Source organism: Cotesia typhae, unplaced genomic scaffold (genome assembly GCF_013202065.1).
Source record: "Cotesia typhae breed Kobodo isofemale line unplaced genomic scaffold, CoteBio_Ctyphae contig_83, whole genome shotgun sequence".
Classification (NCBI taxonomy): domain Eukaryota; kingdom Metazoa; phylum Arthropoda; class Insecta; order Hymenoptera; family Braconidae; genus Cotesia; species Cotesia typhae.
Window position 1 is genome coordinate 1006339 of NW_027423769.1, and position 23300 is coordinate 1029638.

The 23300-nt window shown below is 30.8% G+C and overlaps 5 protein-coding genes, 1 long non-coding RNA gene and 1 other non-coding gene across 12 annotated transcripts; 2 read left to right on the top strand and 5 right to left on the bottom strand.

The window, feature by feature from the left end:
- Nucleotides 1-94: 94 nt before the first annotated feature.
- LOC141533234 (uncharacterized) lies at nt 95-5183 on the bottom strand. The gene is made up of 10 exons (XM_074252003.1): nt 4341-5183; nt 3830-4274; nt 3443-3764; nt 3133-3377; nt 3007-3035; nt 1979-2097; nt 1587-1782; nt 1073-1517; nt 607-918; nt 95-541 (listed from the first exon to the last, which is right to left on the bottom strand). Exons 1-10 carry the CDS (start codon nt 4559-4561, stop codon nt 152-154), a joined length of 2724 nt encoding a protein of 907 aa, XP_074108104.1. The 5' UTR covers nt 4562-5183; the 3' UTR covers nt 95-151.
- On the top strand, nt 1983-3345 carry LOC141533236 (uncharacterized). Its single transcript, XR_012480209.1, has 3 exons — nt 1983-2845; nt 3042-3124; nt 3207-3345. It is a non-coding gene; the product is annotated as an uncharacterized LOC141533236 (long non-coding RNA).
- Nucleotides 5184-5331: 148 nt separating the features above from the next.
- Nucleotides 5332-11322, bottom strand: LOC141533392 (uncharacterized). Its single transcript, XM_074252265.1, has 11 exons — nt 10987-11322; nt 10328-10857; nt 9894-10199; nt 9595-9797; nt 9232-9527; nt 8531-8639; nt 8047-8324; nt 7104-7299; nt 6380-6824; nt 5940-6251; nt 5332-5872 (listed from the first exon to the last, which is right to left on the bottom strand). The coding sequence occupies exons 1-11, from the start codon at nt 11069-11071 to the stop codon at nt 5480-5482; spliced, it is 3153 nt and encodes a 1050-aa protein (XP_074108366.1). The 5' UTR covers nt 11072-11322; the 3' UTR covers nt 5332-5479.
- A 337-nt stretch (nt 11323-11659) lies between these two features.
- LOC141533233 (protein Star) lies at nt 11660-15151 on the bottom strand. The gene is made up of 6 exons (XM_074252002.1): nt 14994-15151; nt 14354-14521; nt 13765-13956; nt 13302-13680; nt 12516-12707; nt 11660-12428 (listed from the first exon to the last, which is right to left on the bottom strand). Exons 2-6 carry the CDS (start codon nt 14359-14361, stop codon nt 12246-12248), a joined length of 954 nt encoding a protein of 317 aa, XP_074108103.1. The 5' UTR covers nt 14362-14521; nt 14994-15151; the 3' UTR covers nt 11660-12245.
- Nucleotides 12879-12951, bottom strand: Trnav-uac (transfer RNA valine (anticodon UAC)). The gene has a single exon. It is a non-coding gene; the product is annotated as a tRNA-Val (tRNA).
- Nucleotides 15152-15271: 120 nt separating the features above from the next.
- LOC141533231 (serine/threonine-protein kinase 32A) lies at nt 15272-20015 on the top strand. 5 transcript variants are annotated; one of them, XM_074251998.1, is made up of 12 exons: nt 15272-15412; nt 15681-15763; nt 16168-16208; nt 16286-16456; nt 16533-16844; nt 16927-17192; nt 17807-18031; nt 18097-18294; nt 18459-18548; nt 18641-18813; nt 18926-19434; nt 19712-20015. In XM_074251998.1, exons 6-12 carry the CDS (start codon nt 17147-17149, stop codon nt 19902-19904), a joined length of 1434 nt encoding a protein of 477 aa, XP_074108099.1. In that variant the 5' UTR covers nt 15272-15412; nt 15681-15763; nt 16168-16208; nt 16286-16456; nt 16533-16844; nt 16927-17146; the 3' UTR covers nt 19905-20015. The 5 variants fall into 5 exon arrangements, with proteins under 5 accessions (XP_074108099.1, XP_074108100.1, XP_074108101.1 ...); XM_074251999.1 differs by lacking the exon at nt 15681-15763 and having other exon boundaries at nt 15277-15412; XM_074252000.1 differs by lacking the exon at nt 15272-15412 and having other exon boundaries at nt 15554-15763.
- On the bottom strand, nt 19767-23186 carry Lost (methenyltetrahydrofolate synthase domain-containing protein lost). 2 transcript variants are annotated; one of them, XM_074251994.1, is made up of 6 exons: nt 23072-23186; nt 22856-22879; nt 22037-22784; nt 21379-21640; nt 20760-21177; nt 19767-19900 (listed from the first exon to the last, which is right to left on the bottom strand). In XM_074251994.1, exons 1-5 carry the CDS (start codon nt 23106-23108, stop codon nt 20773-20775), a joined length of 1476 nt encoding a protein of 491 aa, XP_074108095.1. In that variant the 5' UTR covers nt 23109-23186; the 3' UTR covers nt 19767-19900; nt 20760-20772. The 2 variants fall into 2 exon arrangements, with proteins under 2 accessions (XP_074108095.1, XP_074108096.1); XM_074251995.1 differs by lacking the exon at nt 19767-19900 and having other exon boundaries at nt 20354-21177; nt 22037-22781; nt 23072-23123.
- Between the last annotated feature and the right edge of the window lie 114 nt (nt 23187-23300).

A 23300-nucleotide genomic window follows, 5' to 3' on the forward strand; every position in this document is an offset into this window, starting at 1 on the left:
CAATCAAGTTTAGTGAATTTAAAAAAAAAAAATAATATTTTTATAAAGAAATTAAAATTGGAAAATTCTGTTAAAAAAAACTGAACTTCTATAATAATAATAATAATAATAATAATAAATAAAAATTTATTAAAATTTAATAAGTATACAATTAGCGACGTCTTCCATTGAGTTCTGCTTGAATTTGTGGGAATGTTTTGCCCTTTGTTTCAGGCAAGAAGAATATAGTAAATAAAATGCAGACTAGACAACATACTGCAAAAATCCAAAAGGCAGTGTAGGATCCAAATGCCTCCGCGACATTAACAAAGTATCTACTTATAATAAATATAAAAATAGTACATATAAAAACAAATATAGAGGATGCTTTGGCTTTTATTTCTTGAGAGAACATTTCGCCCATTATTGTCCAAGAAAGAGGGCCTAAGCCGACGCTATAACTGGCCATGTACGCAAGCATTGAAAATATCGGCAGCCAACCAAAATTACTGATATCACTTTTTGCTGCATCTTTTAGGTAAAAAAACAATCCAAGAAGTCCCTTTAAATAAAATCAAGTTCATATTTTCATGAAGAAAAAATTTATTAGATAAATTATCAACTTACGAGACATATTGCTGCACCAGCGCTGGAAATAACTAGCAAGATTCTACGACCCAGTCTGTCAACAACAAGAGGGTTGAAACAAGAACCAGAGCATTGAACCAGCGATACTAAAATCGTTTGAGTAGACGTGCTCAAGCTAAACTCTCCAGCACTTTCAAAAATAATTTCCGAATAAAAAAGTACTACCACAATTCCACTGAGTTGTTGGAAAGTTATCAGCAAACATGTCAAGACAAGTGCTTTGAAATTGGCCTTGACTCTAATCAAATCCATCAGATTGGTTTCTTTGCTGTAAATCTCTTGAACAGTCGCCTGAAGTAAGTTATTTTACTTAAATATTTTTAAAACTCTAATTTATAATAAAAAATTTTTTAAGTTCTTATTTTTTGGATATTTAATACAGATTGATTTAATTTTATTTATAAAAATTAAAAAAACTAATTTATATCAATTTATAATACTAAACCTCAATTTCATCAGCTTCTTTTTCAACAGCTTCTCTACTTTTGCCTCTCAGCCTCGCCAATACCTTAATAACATCTTCCTTCCGGCCTTTAGCCGCTAAATAATACGGTGATTCCGGCATTGAAAAGAAGAGAATGAAGAAAATAACAGGCAATGCAGCGCAAATGATACAATAATTCGTATAAGAGACAAATGGGCCAATACTGAATGCCCAAACTGGACCAGCGGTGATGAATATCTCAAAAAATGAACCGAGAATTCCTCTGATAGCCGGTTCTGCAATTTCACCGCAGTACATGGACAGCAATGCAAAGGGAACAGAAACGCTAAGACCTGAGATGAACCTCGCTGCGTACCAGACTTGTATGCTTTTTCCAGTAGCAAGAAGCGTCCAGCTTAACAGTGATGGAATTACGGTTGATAATAATACTGTTTTTCTTCCCCACCTGCAAGACAATAAATGATAATGATTTTCCGCGTAATTACGTCAGTAGAGCAAAGCAATTAATCATTACTTGTCAGCAATGTATCCTGGGAAGAAACAACTGCATAATGTTCCTACGTTAGGCAGCGATACAAGCCAGGATGTTTCTGTTTTAGTGAGCGGCCGGCCCAAGGGATTATTTTTACTCACTGGATCTTCTTCTAGCATCAATAAAAGAGGCGTTGTCCAAGCCATCACTGTCCCAGCAGCCATTACACAAATGCTGGCTAGATTACATATGTGTGAAGTATTTTTTTTTTTTTTTTTTTTTTTTTTTTTTTTTTTTTCAGGATTATCAATTTCAAACAAATGAATCTAGTTAGTCATGCAATAATTAATAATGATTTAATGAACAAGTTATCAAGTAAGTTATGATGAAATTTAATTTAATTTAATTATAAAAAAATTAAAAAAAATTATTACCTGCCATTGCAGCGAAAATTTGAAGCGACTTGGAGCCTTTTTCATGCTTTATTGATCTATTGCTGCCAACAACTAACACTTTTCTGGTCATATTAATTAGCTCATCGTGTTGATTCATTCTGGGATAAATATTTACAGAGCAACAAAAAATAAAGGTCGTGTATAAAAAATTATAATTTATAAAATATTTTCTACTTGGTATATAACTGATCGAGGAACAGAAAAATTAAATTTAAAAGCTTATTAGCTTAAATAACACCTAGTTTTATACAAAGATCAGCTGAGTGATGAAAAATAATGTGAGTAGTCATCTAATTTTAATGCTGGCAATCTTACAACTGATATTCTTAATTGTCATCAATTTAACCTTCTGTTACTCGCGCTTTTTCACTCATAGTCCCACAACAACCGATAGGTCTAGCGGCGTTTGGCGGGGAATCACCGCGTGGTGTGTGCAGCGGAAAGTTTTAATAATAACGGCGCATAGACACATTTATGGAATCAAACAGGTTAAACAATGAGACGTGCTGGTAATAATTAACACTTTTTTGAATTATTACGGAGATTTTAAGTAATATTACTGTTTGTTATCTAATTTTATTTAAAGCTTGTTAATTATTAATGACACTAAAATTTTTTATTTAATATTTTTATATAGATGCAGCCGCATGTACGAGCGTTAGGCGATAACTTTGAGCAGGACGAATAATTATCACTGACTTTTATGTATGTGCTACTGCATAAAACGTGTAATCTAATACAAGCACTCTGCAGTAAACAGTGTTGCCAGAAATGACATTAATAAAAAAAAATGCAACACTGCAAACAATTATAAACAAAATTAAAATACATAAACACAGTGAGATGGTGAGTAGTGAAGGAAAAATGCCTCAACTGCAGATTTGATTTAATCGAGTACGGCCGATATGTTTGTTAGAAATTACATTTTTATTATTTAAAGCATAAAAAAATATTTTATTTATTATTATTAATGTTATATACAATTATTTACGCGCTTTTCCACTAACCTCATCTTGAATCTCCTGTAATGACTTCCCTTTAGTTTCAGGAAGAAATAATACGACAAATAATAAACTCAAAATGCAAAAAAATCCAAAGAACCACATTGTGGTATATTGACCAAAAGTAATTACCATATTAATAAAGTATTTACTAATAATAAACGACAAAAAGCAACATGTAAAGACAATAATTGTTGTCGCTGTAGACTTCACTTCATGGGAAAACATTTCGCCTATTATTGTCCAAGGAATAGGACTTAATCCGATGCTGTAGGTTGCCATGAACGTAACCAAGGAAAATATTGGTAACCAGCCGACATGACTGACTTGAATTCCAGCAGCATCTTTCAGATAAAAGAACAGCCCAAGGATTCCCTAATAAACGGAATTGCAATTTATTTTTAGTGAAAATACTTTAAAGAAGACTATAATTAACTTATCAGACTTAAACCGGCGCCTGAGCTGGATATAATCAATAGGATTTTGCGCCCCAGTCTGTCAACAGCCAAAGGGTTGACACAGGAGCCCAGAAATTGAACCAGTCCTACGATAATTGTCTGAATGGATGAACTTAAGCCAAATTCTCCAGCGCTCGAGAAGATAAACTCCGAGTAAAGAACAACAACTGTAATTTCGCTCATCTGTTGAAAAATTACCAGTGCGCACGTAGCAATTAGCGCTTTTAAATTGGCTTTTACTTTAAACAAGTCCAATATTGTTGCTTGCTTGCTTGCTTGCTTGCTGTAAGCTTCTTGAACAGTAACCTGGAGCAAAAAAAAAATCGCTTAAAAATAACTCACATAATTAATATTAAAAATTTGATCACAACCTCGATTTCAGCAGCTTCCTTTTCAACTTCTGCTTTTTTTTTTCCTCTTAGCCTCATCAACACTCTTATGACATCTTCCTTGCGACTTTTTGTCGCCCAGTAGTACGGCGACTCGGGCATTGGGTAGAAGGAGATGAAGAAAGTGATTGGCAAGACAGCACAAGCGATACAATAATTCATATACGAGACAAACGGACCAATACTGTAAGCCCACAGTAGACCTAAGGTGATGAATATTTGGAAAAATGAACCGAGTATTCCTCGGATTGAAGTTTCCGCGATTTCGCCGCAGTAAACTGGTATTACTCCAAATGGTATAACAACCGCTAGACCTCCAATAAATCTGGCTGCGTACAAGACTCCAATACTTTTTCTTGTGAAAACAAGCACCCAGCTTATTGCCATAGGTATTATGCTAGACAATAAAGTAGTTCGTCTTCCCAATCTGCAATCGTTTATACTTCAATTATCTTTTCACTAACATTGACTCAATTAACTAATTGATAATTACTTTTCAGCCAAGTATCCTGGGACGAAACATCCCACTAGTGTACCCACCGGAGACAATGCTCCAATCCAGGACGCTTCTTCATCTGTAATTGGTCGACTAAGTGGGTTTTCTTCTTCCACTGGATCACTTTGGAGCATCAGCAAAATTGGACTCGACCAAACCATCATCGCACCGCCTCCCATCACACATAAATTCACTGGAATCATTATTATTATAATCATCGTTAATCAAGGTTATGCGAATACTCAACTGTAGATTAAATAATACACATAATTATTATTTAAAAAATCGGTGGCTTACATTCAACCGCTGTCTTGCCAGCAGATAACGGGTTTTATTGCATAAGTTTATTTCATCAATCTTTAATCATTACATTATTACATATGTTTCAGGTTTTTTTCGAATAATATAATTAAATTATATTATTTTTAGATAAAGAAGATAGTGACTTATTACTAATTACTAATTATATTCAAGATTAACATTTAGTGTAGATATTTATGTGAATTACCTGTAATAGCGGCGACAAATTCCAAGTGCCTTGGAACCTTGAATGTTTTTGTCGGTCTTCATTTTGCTGTTATCGAGGGACTTGTTTATTGTCAAGGTAAACTTGGACGTCAATAGAATAAATAAATTATCCAAAGTAGTTTTTAACGCCTCGATCGTTTCAGCAAAAAATAACAGAACGGGCAATTATGTCACTATAATTTTAGATATATAATCCCACCGGCGATCTCGATAAGTAGATAAGAACAGCACACGCGAATTATTTCGAATGAGGAAGGATTCTGACGGAAGCCATTCATTAAAATAAATTCAAGCTAAAGTTGTTCACGTGCGTGAGTATGAATACGCTCTATATACTCCATTGTTATTGTAATTGTAATTGATTACACTCGAAAATAATTTTTAAATAATTAGCAATCGAAATTGAACTACTTACTGTCTTTATCAATCAGGTATTAAATAATAATGATAATTCGGTAAATGTAGTAGATGTGTACATACATAATTTTATTGTGTACAATTATGATACAATAAATATTAAATTAATTTATTATCAATATAAATAGATAAATATTTGATTAAGCTTATCATTGTTATTTAACATTATTTTTTTAAGAAAATTATTTTAATTATTTATGATTAGTTCCACTGAGCTTGTCCTGGATTTCTTGCAGGGACTTACCTTTAGTTTCCGGCAAAATAAATACTGTAAAAAGGACACTTAGGACGCAGAAAACTCCGAAGAGCCAGAAGGCAGTGTATTGTCCCCACGCTGCCGCGATATTGCTGAAGTACTTGGTGATCAAGAATCCTAAAAACCAGCAGGCAAAGACAACTATCCCCGAAGCCTTGGATTTTATTTCCGTCGAGAACATTTCACCCATAACTGTCCAAGGAAGTGGACCCCAACCGATGCTGTATGTAGCGATGAAAATTATCAATGAAGCTACTGGTAGCCAGCCAATATTACTCACGTCATTTTTCGCTGCGTCTTTCAGATAGAAAAATAATCCAAGAATTCCCTGTGAATATAAAATTTATTAAATTACAATTATTAATTTTTAAAAAACCTTTTTTGTAAAAACTTACTAGACTTATAGCCGTTCCAGTTCCAGAAATAATTAAAAGTATTTTTCTTCCCAGTCTGTCAACCACCAGAGGTGTCACACCGGAAGCAAGAAATTGAACAATCCCGACAATTATCGTCTCGATTGAAGAACTGATTCCGCTGTTACCCGCGCTGGCGAAAATATTCTCTGAATAGAAGAGAACAACATTAATACCTGTCATCTGTTGAAAAATTACCATCAAGCATGTGAAAATTAACGCTTTGAAGTTGGCCTTGATCGTGAACAGGTCTGTTATCTTTGCTTCTTTACTGTAAGCTTCTCGAACAGTTGTCTAATGAATTAAGTAAATATTATCATTATTATTACTATTTTTTTTTATTATTAAAATTAATGAAAATTAATTTAGCAGATATTTGATAAATTTAAAAATTTTTTTAACGAATAAATTTATAAACCAACCTCTATTTCATCAGCTTCAGCACGAACAGCAGCTTCACTTTTTCCCCGCAATCTTACAAGAGCGCTGACGACATCTTCCTTGCGACCCTTCGCTGCTAAGTAATATGGCGATTCCGGCATTGTAAAGAACAAAATGAAGAAAGCGATAGGCAAGGCTGCACAAGATATCCAAAAACTCGTGTAAGAAACATACGGACCAATACTGTAGGCCCACAGTAAGCCTATAGTAATAAACAATTGCAAAAATGACCCGAGAATTCCTCGGATTGAAGTTTCCGCGATTTCACCGCAGTACATTGGCAGAACAGCGAAGGAAATGGACAAAGCCACGCCAAAAATAAACCTTGCCACGTAGAACATTTCTACGCTTTGTCCTGTCGCGATTAGAATCCATCCCAGGGTTGAAGGAATGACACTTGACAGCAGGGTTATCCGTCTTCCAAACCTGAAATTGGTAAGCATTAATCATATTGAAAATGTGACAGACATTAGAAATTTTTTTATAATTTTTTAGCGATTTTATTAATGAAAAAAAATTTAATTAAAAAATTCCGCATTTTTTTTTTTTTTTTTTTTTTTTTTGGAATTAATTTGTTATTAAAAAAAAAATTGATAGTTGTCTATATTAATAATAATAATAATAATAATAATAATAAATTTAGTATCATAATTATTGATTAATTAAAAATTTTATATCTATTATTTATTAATTATATTTCCATACGTTTCAGCTAAGTATCCAGCGAAAAAACCACCAACCAACGCACCCACTGGAGTCAAAGATCCGATCCAAGACGCTTCTTCTTCGCTGATAGGTCGGCCTATGGGGTTGTCAGGACTCACCGGGTCTTTTTTTAGCATCAATAAAATCGGACTTGTCCATCCCAGAGTTGCGCCTCCAGCAACCACAGCGATGTTTGCTAGCAGTAGTAAAAATGTGAGAATAAAATTTTTTCATATTGGATTTAAATGATTTTTAAAGCTCAGGACAAATAAATCCGCGAGTAATCGATTTAACGACTGGTATGATTTATTATCTAGTATTATTTACTTTATAGATACACTACTCGATATTGTCATTTTGTTTGGAAAAAAAACTCAAGTGACTTTGTACTACTATCTTGCGATAGCCGTCGCATTATCGCAGAACAATTATTTACCGTTTTATTATTTTATATTTTTTTTCCTCACTAATGCCATTTAGGTAGTATTTTTATACGAGCCGTATAGGTGTTGAACAAAATTAATGATCCATTTTTAATTACACTTATTTATAACAATAAGTAAAATTCTCAAGAACCTTGATAGATATTTTGAAGCAGTGCCAGAAGAAATTTAATAATTCAATTGCAACGAGTATAACATTTAATAATTACATACTTGAATTATTTACGTTAATTAATTTACGTTTTATGAATATTTAACACTTCAAGTAAGTAAATAATTTATTTCCGGTAATTTATTAAATCAATGTTATTAATAATAATAATAATAATAATAATAATAATAATAATAATAATTTAAATAGCTTATTATTTTATATTTTTCATATCCTTTCATTGTTTTATCATAAAAAAATTTTTTTCATTGTCTAAAACTTGAACAAATAAATATTTTAACAAAAGAACTCGATAAATATTATTACAGATGAATGGTGGATTAATTACCAGCAGTAGCAGCAATGAATTGAAGCAATTTGGAGCCTTTTTCTCGCTCCATTTTATTGAATTTGCTATTGAAGAATGCTTTATTATCACAAGGATCAGCTCTATTGTCGACGTAAGTGATTGAAGAGTAATTATTGTCTGGTTTGTTATCGAGGGTAGTGTAAAGGTCCAGAGGTGACACAGGAAGACTCGTAGCCAAGGCCTCATATTGATACTCTTTATATCGCCCCTCTATCGATGAATCCACTGTAGTAACCATAGTGGGGCGATGATCGGCTCTTAGTTACGTCCGATTGATATTTTTTATTGTTTTTAAATTGACAACCCTATGTATAAAAATACTTAATCACCACTCAGACAATGATTAATAATTAATGACTAATTTTTCAGAATTTAATTTTATACCAACGACGTTTTGTTTCAAATGAAAAAATCCAAATGAGAAGCCAGAAACATCTACCGAGAAATAAATGTTAAAAATCACCTGATCAATTTAGTTCGACAATTTTTTATTGTTTTCAAGTACCAAACAACAATAAGTAAATAAATAATGTTCACTTTTACAATATGGTTTGACGTAACGCCAGATACGACTGGTGAATTCAATATAAAGTACTCAATGGGCTATTCTGGTGCCATTTGAAGATAATTAACGAGAATAATGCCATCAAGTTTGATGCCACCTTTTTATACCTCTTTTAATCAGTATTATCTCTAAAATTTAATAGCCAAGAGTATGTATTTAAATATTTTTTTTATTTAGTGTTAGTTTACATTTAAATTATTAGCTAAAATTTTTTTTTTATCTAATGTAATCAAATTAAAATCTGCTAAACTAAATTTCTTGATAATAAAACAATCAAGAAGCTATTACTCAATTTTTTTTTTTTTTTTTTTAACGCTCTAGTGTATATAAATACGTGATTTTAATTTTGAAAAGATTATATTAAAGTGATAACGATTATCAATATACAATCTCGAGTAAAGTTTACATTTTTTGCTATTATAAAAAAGCTTCCTAGATTTGATCGATTAAAAAATTTTACTGATAAAAAATATCTATCATTGTTATGATTGATGCTACTGTACACAAAACTTGGCAATGATAATTATTAATTAGTAATACAGATAAAAAATAAAAATAATATAAAAATATTTATTTAATTATTAGACTAGTATTAATTTAAGGGTGTCTTGTTCTCTCAATTGGATCTTCTCCGTTCAATGCATTTTGAATTTCTTGTAATGTTTTTCCCTTTGTTTCCAGAACGAAGAAATACTCAAAAACGGTTGCGACTACCATTATTCCAGCAAACACCCAAAAAGTAGCTGCAGCACCCAGTTGTTCTTTCATAGATGGGAATGTTTTAGTGACAAGGAAGACTAAAAACCAATTTAACATTACTGCCAATCCTGAAGCCATGGCTTTTGTTTCTGTGGTGAATAATTCGCCCATTATCATCCAAGGAATGGGTCCGAGTCTGTAAAAAAATTTTAATAATTAAATTTACTTTCATAAATTTAATTTAAAAGAGAATTTATATTTACCCAACAGAAAATGCAATCATAAAAAGGGTCAGAGATACAAGAGGTAGCCATCCGAGGTTAGAAACATCTTTGCCGCCGTCTTTGAGATTAAAATACAATCCAAGAGCGACTAGGCTAATTGCCATGAAAGAAGAAGAGAATATTAACAGAGGTTTTCTTCCAGATCGGTCAACAATTAATGCTGCTACTCCTGCCATTACTGCCTGAAAATTATTTAAAAATTTTTTTTGTAGTTATGAACATTGCGAAGAAATAATTTTAATTATTAAACAATTGTTGAGATGATTGTTTGAATTTACTTGAACCAAAGCGACAATTATCGCAGCGACATCTGAATTCAAACTACTGCCAGCTGCTTTGAATATTGTTACGGTGTAAAAAATAACAGCGTTGACTCCCGATAGTTGTTGGAATGCCATTAATCCAAAAGAAGCTAACACAGCTTTTCTAGCTCCTGAAGTTTTTATTAAATCAAATACGGAGCTTTTTTTTGTTGCATTTTCTTCAACTTCTCTCTGCATTTCGGATATTTCTTCACAGGTGTCGTACCCGTCGCCTCGAAATACTCCGAGAGCTATTGAAGCTTCGGGTTTTCTTCCTTGTCCCTATAATAATAAATTGTAAGTAAATAATAATAATAATAATAATAATAATAATAATAATAATAATAATAATCAATGTAAAAAATTTTTAATGCAATTATTATGATTATAATTTTAGTTAAAAAAATTACCACAAGCCACATTGGTGATTCAGGCATCCAAAAGAAAGCAGCGATAAAAATAACTTCAACCAGCCCACAAAGTATTCCCAAAACAGTATAAGAGACCGTCGAGCCCAGAACAAAGGTCAAAACAATTCCAAAAGCGAGAAACAGCTGAAAAATAGCCCCCAGAGTACCACGAGCCGATGGAGAAGCTATCTCAGCGATGTAAGTAGGCACTAGGACACAAGACGCTCCAACCGAGATCCCGCCGACGAACCTTGCTATGTAAAGCATCCAAACGCTTTTCGCGAAGACTATCATCGTCCAGGAAAGAAGAAATGGCCCTGCGAGAAGAAGCAGGGCTTTTTTCCGACCTAGCTTGTCGGCTAAGCTTCCGGCAGGAAATGCTCCGGCCATTGCTCCGATAGCCAGAAGAGAGCTCACCCACGAACCCTGTTCTTCACTTACTGGGAGCCAGGAATCTTTGGCGGAGAGCTTTATCAGCACTGGCGATGTCCATGCTAGAGAACTTCCGACTCCTATCGCTAGAATACTCGCTAAAACACGTAATTTAAATTTACAAAACGTCAATATTTAAGAAAGTACAGTGCAATTTAACAAAAGTCATTATTTAATCAAGTAAAATTGTATTCAGGTTGCTAGTTATTGTTAATTAAATTAAGTACCTGAAAAAGCCGCTAAGTATTGCCAGAGTTTCTTACTCTCTTGATTAGTACGCGGCGTCTCAATCATCATTTCAGTGGTCTCCATTTCTTCTTAGCTTATTTTTGATGAAATCCAACCGAATCTTTATTATTAATTAACTTGTACTTTTGATTACAGAATACTTTAATTGACCGATTAATCAAGAAATTATCCGCATGTCACGGATACCTGGTAGATACTATCTGATATCATTGATCAAAGTTATCTGAACTGCTGGGAATTGTAAAAAATTTCTTCTCCAAGCCGATGCACCTCAGTGATAAGTGCTTTCAAGTGCTTTGAGTTTGTCATTCCAAAGCTAATTTGTTCGACCCTCAATCTGATGAAAAATGTTAGATTTAAAAATAATATTAATGATATTGAGCAACGAGCCATTAGTTGGGTGTTTTATCTCTCTATTTACAAAGTTAACCTGATAAAAAAATTATACGTAAGTATGGTTACTTTGTTTAATTTACTGAGTGGTCTCAAATCATATTTACTCGACGATTCTTCCTTGAATCTATTGGTTTACATATTTCTTAATAATCGCTGTGATAATTACTAACGTTTTAAAGAGAAAGAAGGGTTTTATAGATTATTTGATTTAATATACAATTTTTTTTTTTTAATCATATTTATTTCATAAAAAATTGTAAACAAAAATTTCATAACAGTAAATCTCTTTTGATACCTTTTTAATATAATCGTAATCACATTTTTCGAAATAAGTATCAATTAAATTTATCAAAATATTAACTTACATACTAATAAGGCCCTTAAAGTATTTTTATTTTATTACAGTAAATTAATTAATTAATTAATTAATTAATCAGCTCACTGTTCTCTGGTAACTCGGAATTTTTATCAAAAAAACTCTGATTTTTTTTTTTTTTTTTTTTTTTTTCTAATAATCAGCTACAATTATATATCTTCAAATAATATATAATATTAATTATAATTAATATATTTATAAACGCACAAATACGAAATACTTAGTAGATTATTTAAGTAGATTTAAAAGTAAAAATAATTAATTATTTTTAAATAAAATTACAGGCTGGAGTAGAAAAAAAAAAATTTTTTTTTTTTTTTTTTTTATCACCATTTTGTAATCACTAAAAAATAATACTCTAACTTAAGAAATGACCTATAAAATACCGAAAAATATTTAATTGTCACAATTTTATAGCGACAATTACTGGCATTTATCACTCTGGATCTAATAATTAGCTAATAATTACATTTTAACTCTAGAGTACATGAATATTAATTTTCCAGTGTCGGTTGGCTGAAGAAACCTGTATTTTCTGACTTTGAGTTTATTAACAAGAGCCTCAAATTCTGCCTCAGTGTGATGATCGCTCCAGCGAATCGATAGGAAATTTATCTGAACTTTATCCCATGGGAGAGTATCAAGTACCTACGGTAAAAATTATTCTAGTACATATTATATCAAATTTAAATATTGATTCATTGTTATTACTGCTTAAATTATTAAAATAGGTACCTGGATATCAGATATATCAGTACTGTCGAGATTTAAATAATCAATAGTCGTGTGGTTGTATGCAAGGAGCACGCTGTACAATGGAAAGCACTTTAGTCTCATAGTCGGCAGGCCTTCATCGGAGAAAATAATACTATTTGGTCCCTCCCCTAATTTTGTAACACGAACTTCAGATTCTTGATGATAAGTGATCTAAAAAAAAAAAAAATGAAAAATTATTTTAAAGAAGAAAGAAAAATGGTGTTCCACGTTTCGATATTTTTTTTTATAGAAAAATAATACTATTTGGTCACTCTCCTAATTTTGTTACACGAACTTTTGATTCTTGATAGGTGATTTTGAAGAGAAAGAAAAAAAAAAATATGATTCCGGCCAGGATCGAACTGGCGGCCTTCTGCGTGTAAAGCAGATGTGATAACCGCTACACCACGGAACCACTTGATGCTGGGAGTAGGGACTGACCTGCTATTTACAGCCAGCAAGTAAAAGCTTGTAAGTGACTCAACAGTATTTCGGATTTTTTTTAAATAAAATATTCATGTTTTATTTTAGTTAATAACATGAGTGTACATAAAAAAAAAGCCCTTTTATCTACGATGTGAATAATTAATCATAATATTTTTTTTTTTTCAGGTCTAAAATAAATTATATAAACATTTTTTTGGTAGCACGTGAAATTTTTCTTTTAAGAAAAATAATTTTAATATTTAATTTATTAAAAATTTACTTTAAAAAGTGATAAAAAATTTTTAATTTATCAAAAAATTAAAAAAAAATGAAAATTACCTCCTTGGTGTCTTTGTCGGTACTCAAACAAGCGTGAATAACACGCGTAGCTGGATTTTTACTGCTTTTGCAGGTTTCAAAAAAGGACCTGAAGTCAGTAAGAACAAGAACTCCACGCCAGCCATATTTGGACTCGAGCCAGGAGGTTGTAAACACAGCACCCGGCCGGTTTATATACTCAAGATAAACACCGTTGCGTTTGCCTTGAAGAAGAGCTACCAGCGACTTTTCTTCCGCGGTTTCAGAAACGTTGAAGTTGTACTGATGAGTCGCTCTTTTGAACTGGACTTCTCGGATGTATGCCACCAGCTGGGGGTTGTCCATCGAGACACTTTGGAGTACATAGTCTTTTGTCATGTTTGCGTCGAATGCTTGTCTTCTGTAAATTTTAAATATTTTTTATAAAATACTAAAGATTTTTATTTTTATTTTTTAGGAATAATTTATTCAAGGAATTTTTTACCTGAGAGCTGCAGCTTCGCTCCAAATCAGCAGCAAAGCCATTGCCGAAGTAAAGGCCGCTAGAAATGCCAAGCAAGGAGCTACTCTGCGGATCCAACTTTTTTTCTGTGTACTTCCTAGAGATATTGATGTAATTGGCAATGGAGCAGTGGTTCCTGCCACTGAAGGTATCACCGGGCCCAATCCAGTCATCCTGAAGATTAAGTATAAACAATTAGCTTATATTTAAAAATAATTAAAATTAATTTAATTATTTTTTTAATAAATAAATTATGGCAAAAAAAAATTGACATCTAAAAATTTTTAAAAATTAAGTTAAATTTTTTTGTTAAAAAAATTAAAAAATTAAAAAGTGACTGCTAAATTTAATGATAAAAATAAAGTTAGCTGACATTTAAAAATTTTTATAATTTTTTTTATTACAAAAAAAATTAAAAGAAAATATTTTAAAAATTATCCATGTAATTTTTTTTTTATATATAATAATTTAATTGTCGGAAAAAAATTAAAATTTTATTTTTTTTTTAAATCACTTAACTTACAATTAAGTAATAATAATAATAATTATTATTATTAATAACAATACTCACTTGTTCATTTGTAATTATATTTTTAAAAAGTTATTTTTATTTAAATTATCCAGTTGGCAAACTATCAAGTACTGAATGAAATCCAGAGTAATTTTTTTCTTTCCATAGGACCTACTCACTTCTTTGAATTCCCACCAGATAATATTCCAGCAAATACAGCTTTATATTCTGCAACACGTGTTAGCTTCGATAAAAAATTGTAAGTAAATTTTATATATATACATCCACCTACACTCAAGAATTTTTATTTTAGATATATATTTATATTGATATAAATTTTCGCGAAATACATATATGTATATAATTTATAATAAAAGTAGCGTCGTATTACATTTATCCAAGCGCCAAAATACCGCATCGCGTGTTATATTAATATTCCATCCTACACTTCGCACATATATACAAAAAAAAAAAAATAAAATAACTACAACCTCTGATTATTATTATTATTGTTGTCATTAATTTTTTAACAATACCACATGTCTCAGTTGTCACTTATAGAATCAAATTAAAAAATATTTCCACAACAACAATGACAAAAAAAATTAACAATTAATTTTTGTAAACAAAAATAAAAAACTGTCACTTTAGTTAATTAAATATATGTATTCGCAATTTATATAAATATAAAATATCGTACCGTAAAGTTAATTATGATATCACACCAGCTGTTCAATGCTAAATACATCAATTTTGGTAACTATTTATTATTATTGTTATTTATTTATTTATTTATTATTATTATTATTATTATTATTATTATCACTGGAAAATTTTTTGTACAATTATTTACACTGTATAAATATTTATTAAATTTAAATAATTAATAATTTTAGGCTCTAAACAGAAGATTAAATTTGAAAGGACACAAATAGTTAAAAAAATACTGATTGCAAGACAGAACTACCAGCACTGGCCAGCACCTGGAACATGGAACGCATGCGGCATGACGACGGCTGTAAGTAAAGTACAATGCCTCCGGTCCGATGTCTTTCCGTCCTTGTCTTAACTCGAAAACATAATACTGAATATAATACGGGCAGTAACAACAACAGTATGGTACGTATCCTCTCTTGCTCTTACATATTCAAGTATAATATTAAATAGCCGCTTTTGAGTTTCAGTAAAATCCCAGTCCCACCAGTTCACCGTATAGTATCCACTATCCAGTATCGTACCAGCAGTGACTCACACTTTACTTCTATTCCCTTCATCCCCTCCAATCATTTCTGCCCATCTCGATGCTTTACTTTTTCCTTATATTATATTCGAGCTCCTACATATTACATGTAACTACCTACTAACTCTGGATTCATAATAATCATAGGAGATACTCAGCTTCCACATTACATTACCCACTCCATTTCCAGTATTTGGAGTTTTAAAAGTTCTACAAGTTGGAAGTATTAGGTTTGAAGAAATATTATCTGTAAGGTTGCTTTTATTTCTTCATTTGATATGTAGAAAATTTTAAGTGCAATTTTTTTTTTAATATTATCAATTTTATTTATTTTATAGATAGATTTATTTAATAACAATGAATTAAAATTAGTTAAAAATTAAAATAATTTTTTTTTTTATTGAAAAAATAATTTTAAAAAAATTAATTGAAAAAATTTCACAATTTTTTTTAAATATTTTCTCAATAATTTATTTTTTGTAAAAATAATAGTCTGCTAATTTAAATTTCATGCTATGAAAATTTTATTATTGATAAAATTATTTAAAAAAAAAAATTTTACGAAGAAGAAATAAAAATTTTTTTAGTTTTAATTAAATAAATAAATTAAAAAAAATTATTTAATTTGTTTCAGATAAAAATCCATCTGTATAGCAGTAGCCACTCTGTAGTAATGTACTAAAAAATGAAAATACTTAAAAATTGATGGACTTTTAATATCAATTTAACTGTAATAGATTTAATTTTTTTAGATCTGGGTGGTACGAAAATCCATTTGCGGTTATCAACAAAAAGAAGAAATAGAAAGAATCCATAGAGAGACTGGGATTGAATTGAATGGTATTGGAGATTGATAAGCGTCGGTGGGTTGGGGTGAAAATAGCCGAACTAAAAGGATTAATAGAACGTCGAAGAAAAATAATGTGAGCAGCGGTTCTCAAATAAAAATAATAAAAAAGCCCTAAGGCAGTTCTCGTAATCTAGAATGTATTGTAATAGATTGAACAGAAGGATAAAATGAGAGCTTTTATGTGTCTTGACTGTTGAAATAACGTATATGCTGTTATCGGGTCATGACTTGGGTGTATAGCCATCGAACGAATGGGAGTATGTGGGAGGATGCGCGGTTTTTCATGCGTGGGTGCTAGGGTTGTCGGCAGCGTACCAGCACTGAACAGTGTTGATCATAACACGGAAAATCTACGAGGCTGCCGCAAGTAAGCTCTCTGATGCTCCAACTAAAGCTAATTTAAACTTGCCTTACATTATATTACCAGAGAGCTATTTGGGTCAATTACTTCATTAAAAAAGGTATGACTTACATGTTACTCCTATTTATTTATTTTATTAACTTTTATTAATATATCTATACATTGTTCTACTTATTTTATAGAGTTTGTTTCATATATATATATATAACTTTTATTAATAATTTACTTGTCTGACTAGTCTGGACTTGCTGAAAACTAATGCGCAATATAAAAAATTACTTTTTATATGGATTGTCATTTGGGACCAAATATTTACAACTTTTTAGTGTCTTATTAATGTAATGTCGGCGATATGCAAATTTTATAGTTACAAACATTTTTATACAACAGAAGATAATAACTATGGGTGGTCATCACTCACGAAGTGTGCCTACGCCGGGAGAGGAAGGTAAATATTTACATTTATATTATTACTTCATTTAATATTCCAAGTAAATTTATTTTTAACAATTATTTTTGTTTAAAATTTATTTTATTAATAGTAATTAATATTAATATTGGTAATTAATTTATTTAAAGAAAAAATTTATTATTTATTTTATTAATGATAATATACTTTGTAAATTAATTATTTCACGCGTGCTTTATAATTTGTTTTAAAAGTTTATCTTAAGACAAATTTAGTCTCTTAACTTTATAATTATAATAGAGTATTGATTTATTTTAATTAAAATTTTGTAATTACGCACTTTGTCGTAGTTGGAATTTGTTTTTTTTAATCAATTGCTCGAAGCATACGGCAAAGATAATTCTCAAACTTTTTTTTTTTTTTTTTTTTTTTATTTTCTTGGTCTCCAGTATTTTTATTTTTTTCAACACCAAGTACTTTAATAAAGTACTTGATTTAATTTAATAATAAAAGTTTTTTAAGTTAATAATAAAATAAAAAACTAAATTGTATTATAAGAAAAACTTTAACAGAGAGTCTATTCATCGTCGTAAAACGTCGAGTACGCTAAAATAAAAAATAACTTTTTTTTTTCTTTTTCTTTTTTATTGTAGTCAACTTCAATCACTTCCAAGTGCTTCGTGCAATAGGGAAAGGAAGTTTCGGGAAAGTGTGTATTGTAGAAAAGGGCGAACGTAGCGGAAAAATGTATGCCATGAAATATGTACATAAATCAGAATGCGCCATGAGAGGTGCTTTAAAAAATGTAACAAGAGAGGTCGAGATAATGTCGAAATTGGAGCATCCATTTTTAGTCAACTTGTGGTTTAGTTTTCAAGGTAATAATTTAATAATTAATAATTATTATATTATTAATTATTTTTTTTTTTATTTTTAATTACAGACGAAGAGGATTTATTTATGGTAACAGATCTTCTTCTTGGAGGAGACTTGAGGTATCATATTCAGCAGCAGGTTCACTTTTCTGAAGACAGTATTATTTTATTCATTGCGGAGATAGCTTTGGCATTGGACTACTTAAAGAGTAGACGAATCATCCACAGGGATATTAAACCTGATAATATCCTGTTGGATGAGGAAGGTAATTTATTAATAATTAATTAATCATTTTCAATAATTATTTTAATTGCTATGAAATCAAATATTAATTTTTAAAATAATAATAATAACATTATTTACTTTAAAAAAAAAAAAATAAAAAATTCTGAATTTTTATTTAATTGAAAATTTTTAATTTAAATGTAGGACATGCCCATGTGACGGACTTTAACGTAGCAACCCAACTGGAGGATGATCAATTGGCGACGTCAATATCAGGAACAAAGCCGTACATAGGTGATTACGCCCATAGGTGAATTAATCGTAAGCAAGTAGTAGATTAAGCTCGGAATCATAATGTGTTTGACTAAAATCCGTTTGTAAATTAGCTCCAGAAATTTACATGTGCTCGTGTGAGGTCCACGGTGGCTTTCAATCCGGATACGGTTACACGGTTGACTGGTGGAGCCTTGGTATTCTCGCGTGGGAGACACTTGAAGGCGTCCGGCCCTTTCCTATTCACTCTGGCACCAGTTACAAAGAAGCCCTCCGGATACTCCAGGCAAGTATTGTTATTATTAAACGCAAACTATTGATTGCTAATAGAAACAATGGAGCCTTTTTAAAGCCTTATACATATTGTATTTTTTTATTGAATTTTATTTTATCCTCAGGACTGTCGCCCAGTTCACCCGACAGAATGGAGCCAATCGATGTCGCAATTGCTAAACAGCCTACTAACTTTGGACCCGAACCAGCGTCTTACCACTCTCTGTCAATTGAAACAACTCCAAGCCATGAATAAATTAGACTTTGATAGAGTTTACCTCAAACAAGTAAAACCAATATTTACACCGTCCAAGAACCACCTGAACTGCGACCCGACCTTCGAGCTCGAGGAGATGATTATTGAGGCTCGGCCGCTTCACAAGAAAAAGAAGCGACTTGCCAAACAGAGGTCATTACGCAGTCAAGAGCTCGCTGATCAAGTAGAATCCCCAGCTATTGTCAGTGGACCAACTTCCAGCATCCCAAGCCAGGATCCTACGGGTCTCGTTTTTATTCCAGACTTCCCGGTGTACAATAGAGAACGCGAACTCGAGCAACGGCTGAGGGAGGAGAAGGAAAAACAGTGGGAAGAGGAGCTACGCATTTCTATGGCTGAGAGTGAAAAGAAACTCAGGTAAAATTGACTTTTTTAAAGATATAAGCTCATCATGATGTTACCCTCATCAAGAGCTTTCATTCAAGAGTACCCACATCAATTTTTCATATATTTTATATATTTATATATATTGAGTGTAACATGAGAGTAACATCGGGATGAGTTTATATCTTTAAAAATGTCAATAATTCACAAGATACTAAGAACTTATCATCACAAATCACGTAGCTTGTATTTTTGCAGTTGAATAGCTCCCTTTGTATTTTTTTTTTTTTTTTTTTTTTTTAATCCACAGGGATCCCGATCGTGATAAACAACGATCTCACAGCAATCAACACTTTAGAAATAGCAGCCGGTTAAGTGTCTCCTCATCCAACATTCACTCACGTATTGAACGTACCTCGTTACGCTCGAATAAAAGATCCGGCATCGCAACTTCTTTGGATATTGATTTTATCGATGCTAGCCCTGAAACGTCTACCTCCTAACATAGACAACACAAACATAAATGTTTTATATTTTAAATTTCATTATTATGCTAATTGTCACTTGGACTTAATATTATTATTATTATTATTATATATAGATATTTAATAATATTTACAGCGAGTTAAAAGGAACTTATTTTACGAATTTTGGTAAGAAATATGATAAATGCTTTATTGAATTTAAATTGTATAAAATATTTACGAGCACATAGTACTAAAATTATAAAATGATAACGATATTTTATTGATGAAAAAAAAAAAATATAATAATTATCACAATTTTTTTTTTTTTTTTTTTTTTTTTTTTTTTAAATAGATCACAATTACTTATATAAATATATTAAATTCTAATCTCACACCGAGTTAAAGAGCAATCTAAAATTTATATATAAATATTAATACAAAATATATAATTCTATATATATATTTTTTTTCCAAGTAAAAAATTAAAAATCTTTTTAAAAATATTGATATAAATTTTGAGGGTATTTTTACCAACCACAATTATTTATAATAAAATATTGTTATTATTATTATTATTATTTTGATAATATAAAAATAAGTATATTATTTATCACAAACACCGACAAATAATTTTTATTTTTTCTTCCGGAGATTAAATTCATTATATATTCTATATTTGTTAAAAAAGAAAAATTGAAGCAAAGTAAAAAAAAAAAAAAAAAAAAAAAAAAAAAAAAAAAAAAAAAAACGCGTAATAAATATATAAAGTATCACACGTAGCCAAAGTACGTAGTTATTGAGAATTTATATGTGTACGCGTGAATAAAATGGATAAAATAGACTCTCGTACAAAATAATAATTAATTAATATAGTTATAATTTATAACGAACCAAATAGTGTTAATTAAACCGCAGAAACATCGGTTGTCTCGATCCTAGTAATAGGCTTTGCCGGTTCAACAATAATAAATTTATCATTTGTGATATTTGAATCTCCTCCGTGATTACCGTTGTTACCCACGTATAATTGCTGCAAATTGGCGACTATCGAGTCGACTTGAACCGGCTTATTCGGCGTGTTATTTTTGCCCCTCAATTTCCCGAAATGAAGATAACAAAACCCACGCTGACCTCGCCAAGCTATCGACGTCGGACTGATTCCACGCTGCGACAATGCACTTTTCAAATCTCTCACCCGCACATCCGACCCGATGTTAGAGAGCTTTAATGAAAAATCAATCTGAGGCTTGGGTTTTAATTTAGCTGGCTTTCGAACTTTACTTTCTTTTGGCTTGTCCGTTTTTTCAACCTACAACAATCACGATCAAAATAAATTAATCAATTACATTATTAATATTTATTAATATAAAAAACAGTGAGTGATAATTAAATTAAAGTTCAATTGACCAAATATTTATTAATACAAAGATTTCTAATAGCTAATTATATTGTACTTAAATAACACTATTGTAATTATAAAATTTATACAGAAAAATAAAATTATAAATACCTCATTTTTTTCAGTGTCTATTTTCTCGGTTTGCTTCTGCGGCCGACGCCGTCGCCGATTTTTTTTTACTTCTTTCTTTTTTTCCTCGGCTTTAATTTCAGTTTCATTTTCTTTTTCATCATTTTCATTGATAAGTTTTATTTCCGACTCTTTTTTCACTTTTAGATTTTTTTTTCCTTTCGTACGCTTCCAATTTTTTTCAAAACGCCTCGGCTTTGCGTTGTTAGGCTCATCTGCTTTCAAAATTACTTCCTTGCCTTCTCTAAAAAATTATAACAATAATTTAAAAAGACATTTCATCATTTTTAGAATTTTTTTTTAACAAATAAAATAACAAAAATAAATTTTTTACTTAAAATTCATAAATATAATTTTTTTAAATAATTTTATTTGTTATATAAAATTAAAAAATAATAAAATTTTAATTATGTCAAAAAAAAATTTACATGTAGAAATTTTATAAAATTAAAAATCCAATTTTTAATAATTAATTTTTTTGAACACATTTGATCCTTATTCCTCTTATATTTAATTTAATTAGTGAAAAATATCCTTAAAAAAAATTTCACGTATTATTTTAAAAATCTTCTACATGTTAAATTTTTTAGAATAATTTTTCTAATAAAATAAAATTATTAAAATAAAAATAAAAAAATACTTTTCATCAATATCCTTTAAAATTTGTAAAATTTGCATCGTTTTGATCCTCCTAGGCGTGAGAATATTCCAAAAAATCCCCTCAGGTTTCTTCAATTTGTCGTTAACAAAAATAGTCTGCGTAGGCGTGACAATAATATCAACAGGTACGTCGTGTCTCTCAAACAAGCCATCCTCAAACTTATCAATCAGCTGATAATCATGGACAGTGGTGACAACAACAGTGTCATCATTAACGGCTTTCATCCTCATCATTATGGCAAACTCAAGATCAGAGAATCCTTCGCCCTTTCCAATCCTGTAGCCTTCCCTGCTAACACAGACCGAGCCGAGGACCACCAGGTCAACTTTGATGTCTGCGTCAATGCTGACAGACTTGCCATGTGTCTCGATACCAAACCGAGTGGCCATGGCCTTCAGGGTTTGCTGGGTAGGAGCAGCAGCTCCATCAGGTGTCACAGGCACTACGTGAAAAAACAAACCCGATTTCAGTCTCGGTATCGGGACCAAGATCTCCTTTCCAGTTTCAAGAGCCAGCAATCTGACTGGTTCTTGGGGCTTGTCCGGGTTTACTTTCAGGACACGTGCCTTCTTGAACTCCTCCAACTCGGACAGACGCTTCGCTGCTTCCTCAGCGCCCTTGAAGTTCGGTATCCGGTGGTAAACTATTGACGGAAAGTTCACCAAGTCGTTGTCCATCATGTAGTTCCACACTTTCTTGCGATAACCGTGCTTACTTACATTACCTGCTAAAAAATAATTGCAAATTTATTTTGCAAAATATTTTTAAACACTTAATTTATTTTTATTAAATACTCACTTTGTTCCTTCGACATTTTGATCTCTAAAAAGTGTATAAATTATATTAAAATAATTAACAGTTATTAAAAATAAAGTAAATCATTAGTGTTATAATTTCTTGATATTTATTTATTTTTTTTATTTTTTTTTTTTTAATTTATGCTTCTTCATCAAGATCTCCAACCAAGTTCAAAAAATTCTCTAGGTTAGGGAAATTATCAGGAAATAAAATTACCAGACCCGAACAGCATGACATTGAAGTTAGCAGACATCTGAAAATTTTTATTAATTAAATTACAACTAAAAAGATATTTATAAAAAATTACACTTAAGTTAGCCGTCAGCTAACTATTTTTTTTTTTCATAAAAAAAAAAAATAAAATCAACTAAGAATTAAATTAATCTGTCAAAATATCCGCCATTAATGATTTGTTTATAATAAAACTCACCAGAGGCGCTGAAAC

What these genes read in the sequence shown, in the direction of transcription:
- LOC141533392 (XM_074252265.1), bottom strand. Translation starts at nt 11,071, where the DNA reads ATGGAGACCACTGAAATGATGATTGAGACGCCGCGTACTAATCAAGAG. An exon ending in ATTCATTGCTGCTACTGCTG is followed by an intron (nt 7,300 to 8,046) that starts GTAATTAATCCA and finishes TACTACTGCTAG; the next exon opens with CAAACATCGCTGTGGTTGCT. An exon ending in CTGAAGCTGATGAAATAGAG is followed by an intron (nt 6,252 to 6,379) that starts GTTGGTTTATAA and finishes TTAATTCATTAG; the next exon opens with ACAACTGTTCGAGAAGCTTA.
- LOC141533233 (XM_074252002.1), bottom strand. An exon ending in AGCGAAGCTGCAGCTCTCAG is followed by an intron (nt 13,681 to 13,764) that starts GTAAAAAATTCC and finishes TAAAATTTACAG; the next exon opens with AAGACAAGCATTCGACGCAA. An exon ending in CCGACAAAGACACCAAGGAG is followed by an intron (nt 12,708 to 13,301) that starts GTAATTTTCATT and finishes TTTTTTTTTTAG; the next exon opens with ATCACTTATCATCAAGAATC.
- LOC141533231 (XM_074251998.1), top strand. Translation starts at nt 17,147, where the DNA reads ATGGGTGGTCATCACTCACGAAGTGTGCCTACGCCGGGAGAGGAAG. An exon ending in GCCTACGCCGGGAGAGGAAG is followed by an intron (nt 17,193 to 17,806) that starts GTAAATATTTAC and finishes TTTTTATTGTAG; the next exon opens with TCAACTTCAATCACTTCCAA. An exon ending in AAGCCCTCCGGATACTCCAG is followed by an intron (nt 18,814 to 18,925) that starts GCAAGTATTGTT and finishes TTTTATCCTCAG; the next exon opens with GACTGTCGCCCAGTTCACCC.
- LOC141533234 (XM_074252003.1), bottom strand. Translation starts at nt 4,561, where the DNA reads ATGATTATAATAATAATGATTCCAGTGAATTTATGTGTGATGGGAGGC. An exon ending in AATTTTCGCTGCAATGGCAG is followed by an intron (nt 1,783 to 1,978) that starts GTAATAATTTTT and finishes TATGTAATCTAG; the next exon opens with CCAGCATTTGTGTAATGGCT. An exon ending in CTGGTGCAGCAATATGTCTC is followed by an intron (nt 542 to 606) that starts GTAAGTTGATAA and finishes TTTTATTTAAAG; the next exon opens with GGACTTCTTGGATTGTTTTT.
- Lost (XM_074251994.1), bottom strand. Translation starts at nt 23,108, where the DNA reads ATGTCTGCTAACTTCAATGTCATGCTGTTCGGGTCTG. An exon ending in TGTCATGCTGTTCGGGTCTG is followed by an intron (nt 22,880 to 23,071) that starts GTAATTTTATTT and finishes TACACTTTTTAG; the next exon opens with AGATCAAAATGTCGAAGGAA. An exon ending in TAGACACTGAAAAAAATGAG is followed by an intron (nt 21,178 to 21,378) that starts GTATTTATAATT and finishes TGATTGTTGTAG; the next exon opens with GTTGAAAAAACGGACAAGCC.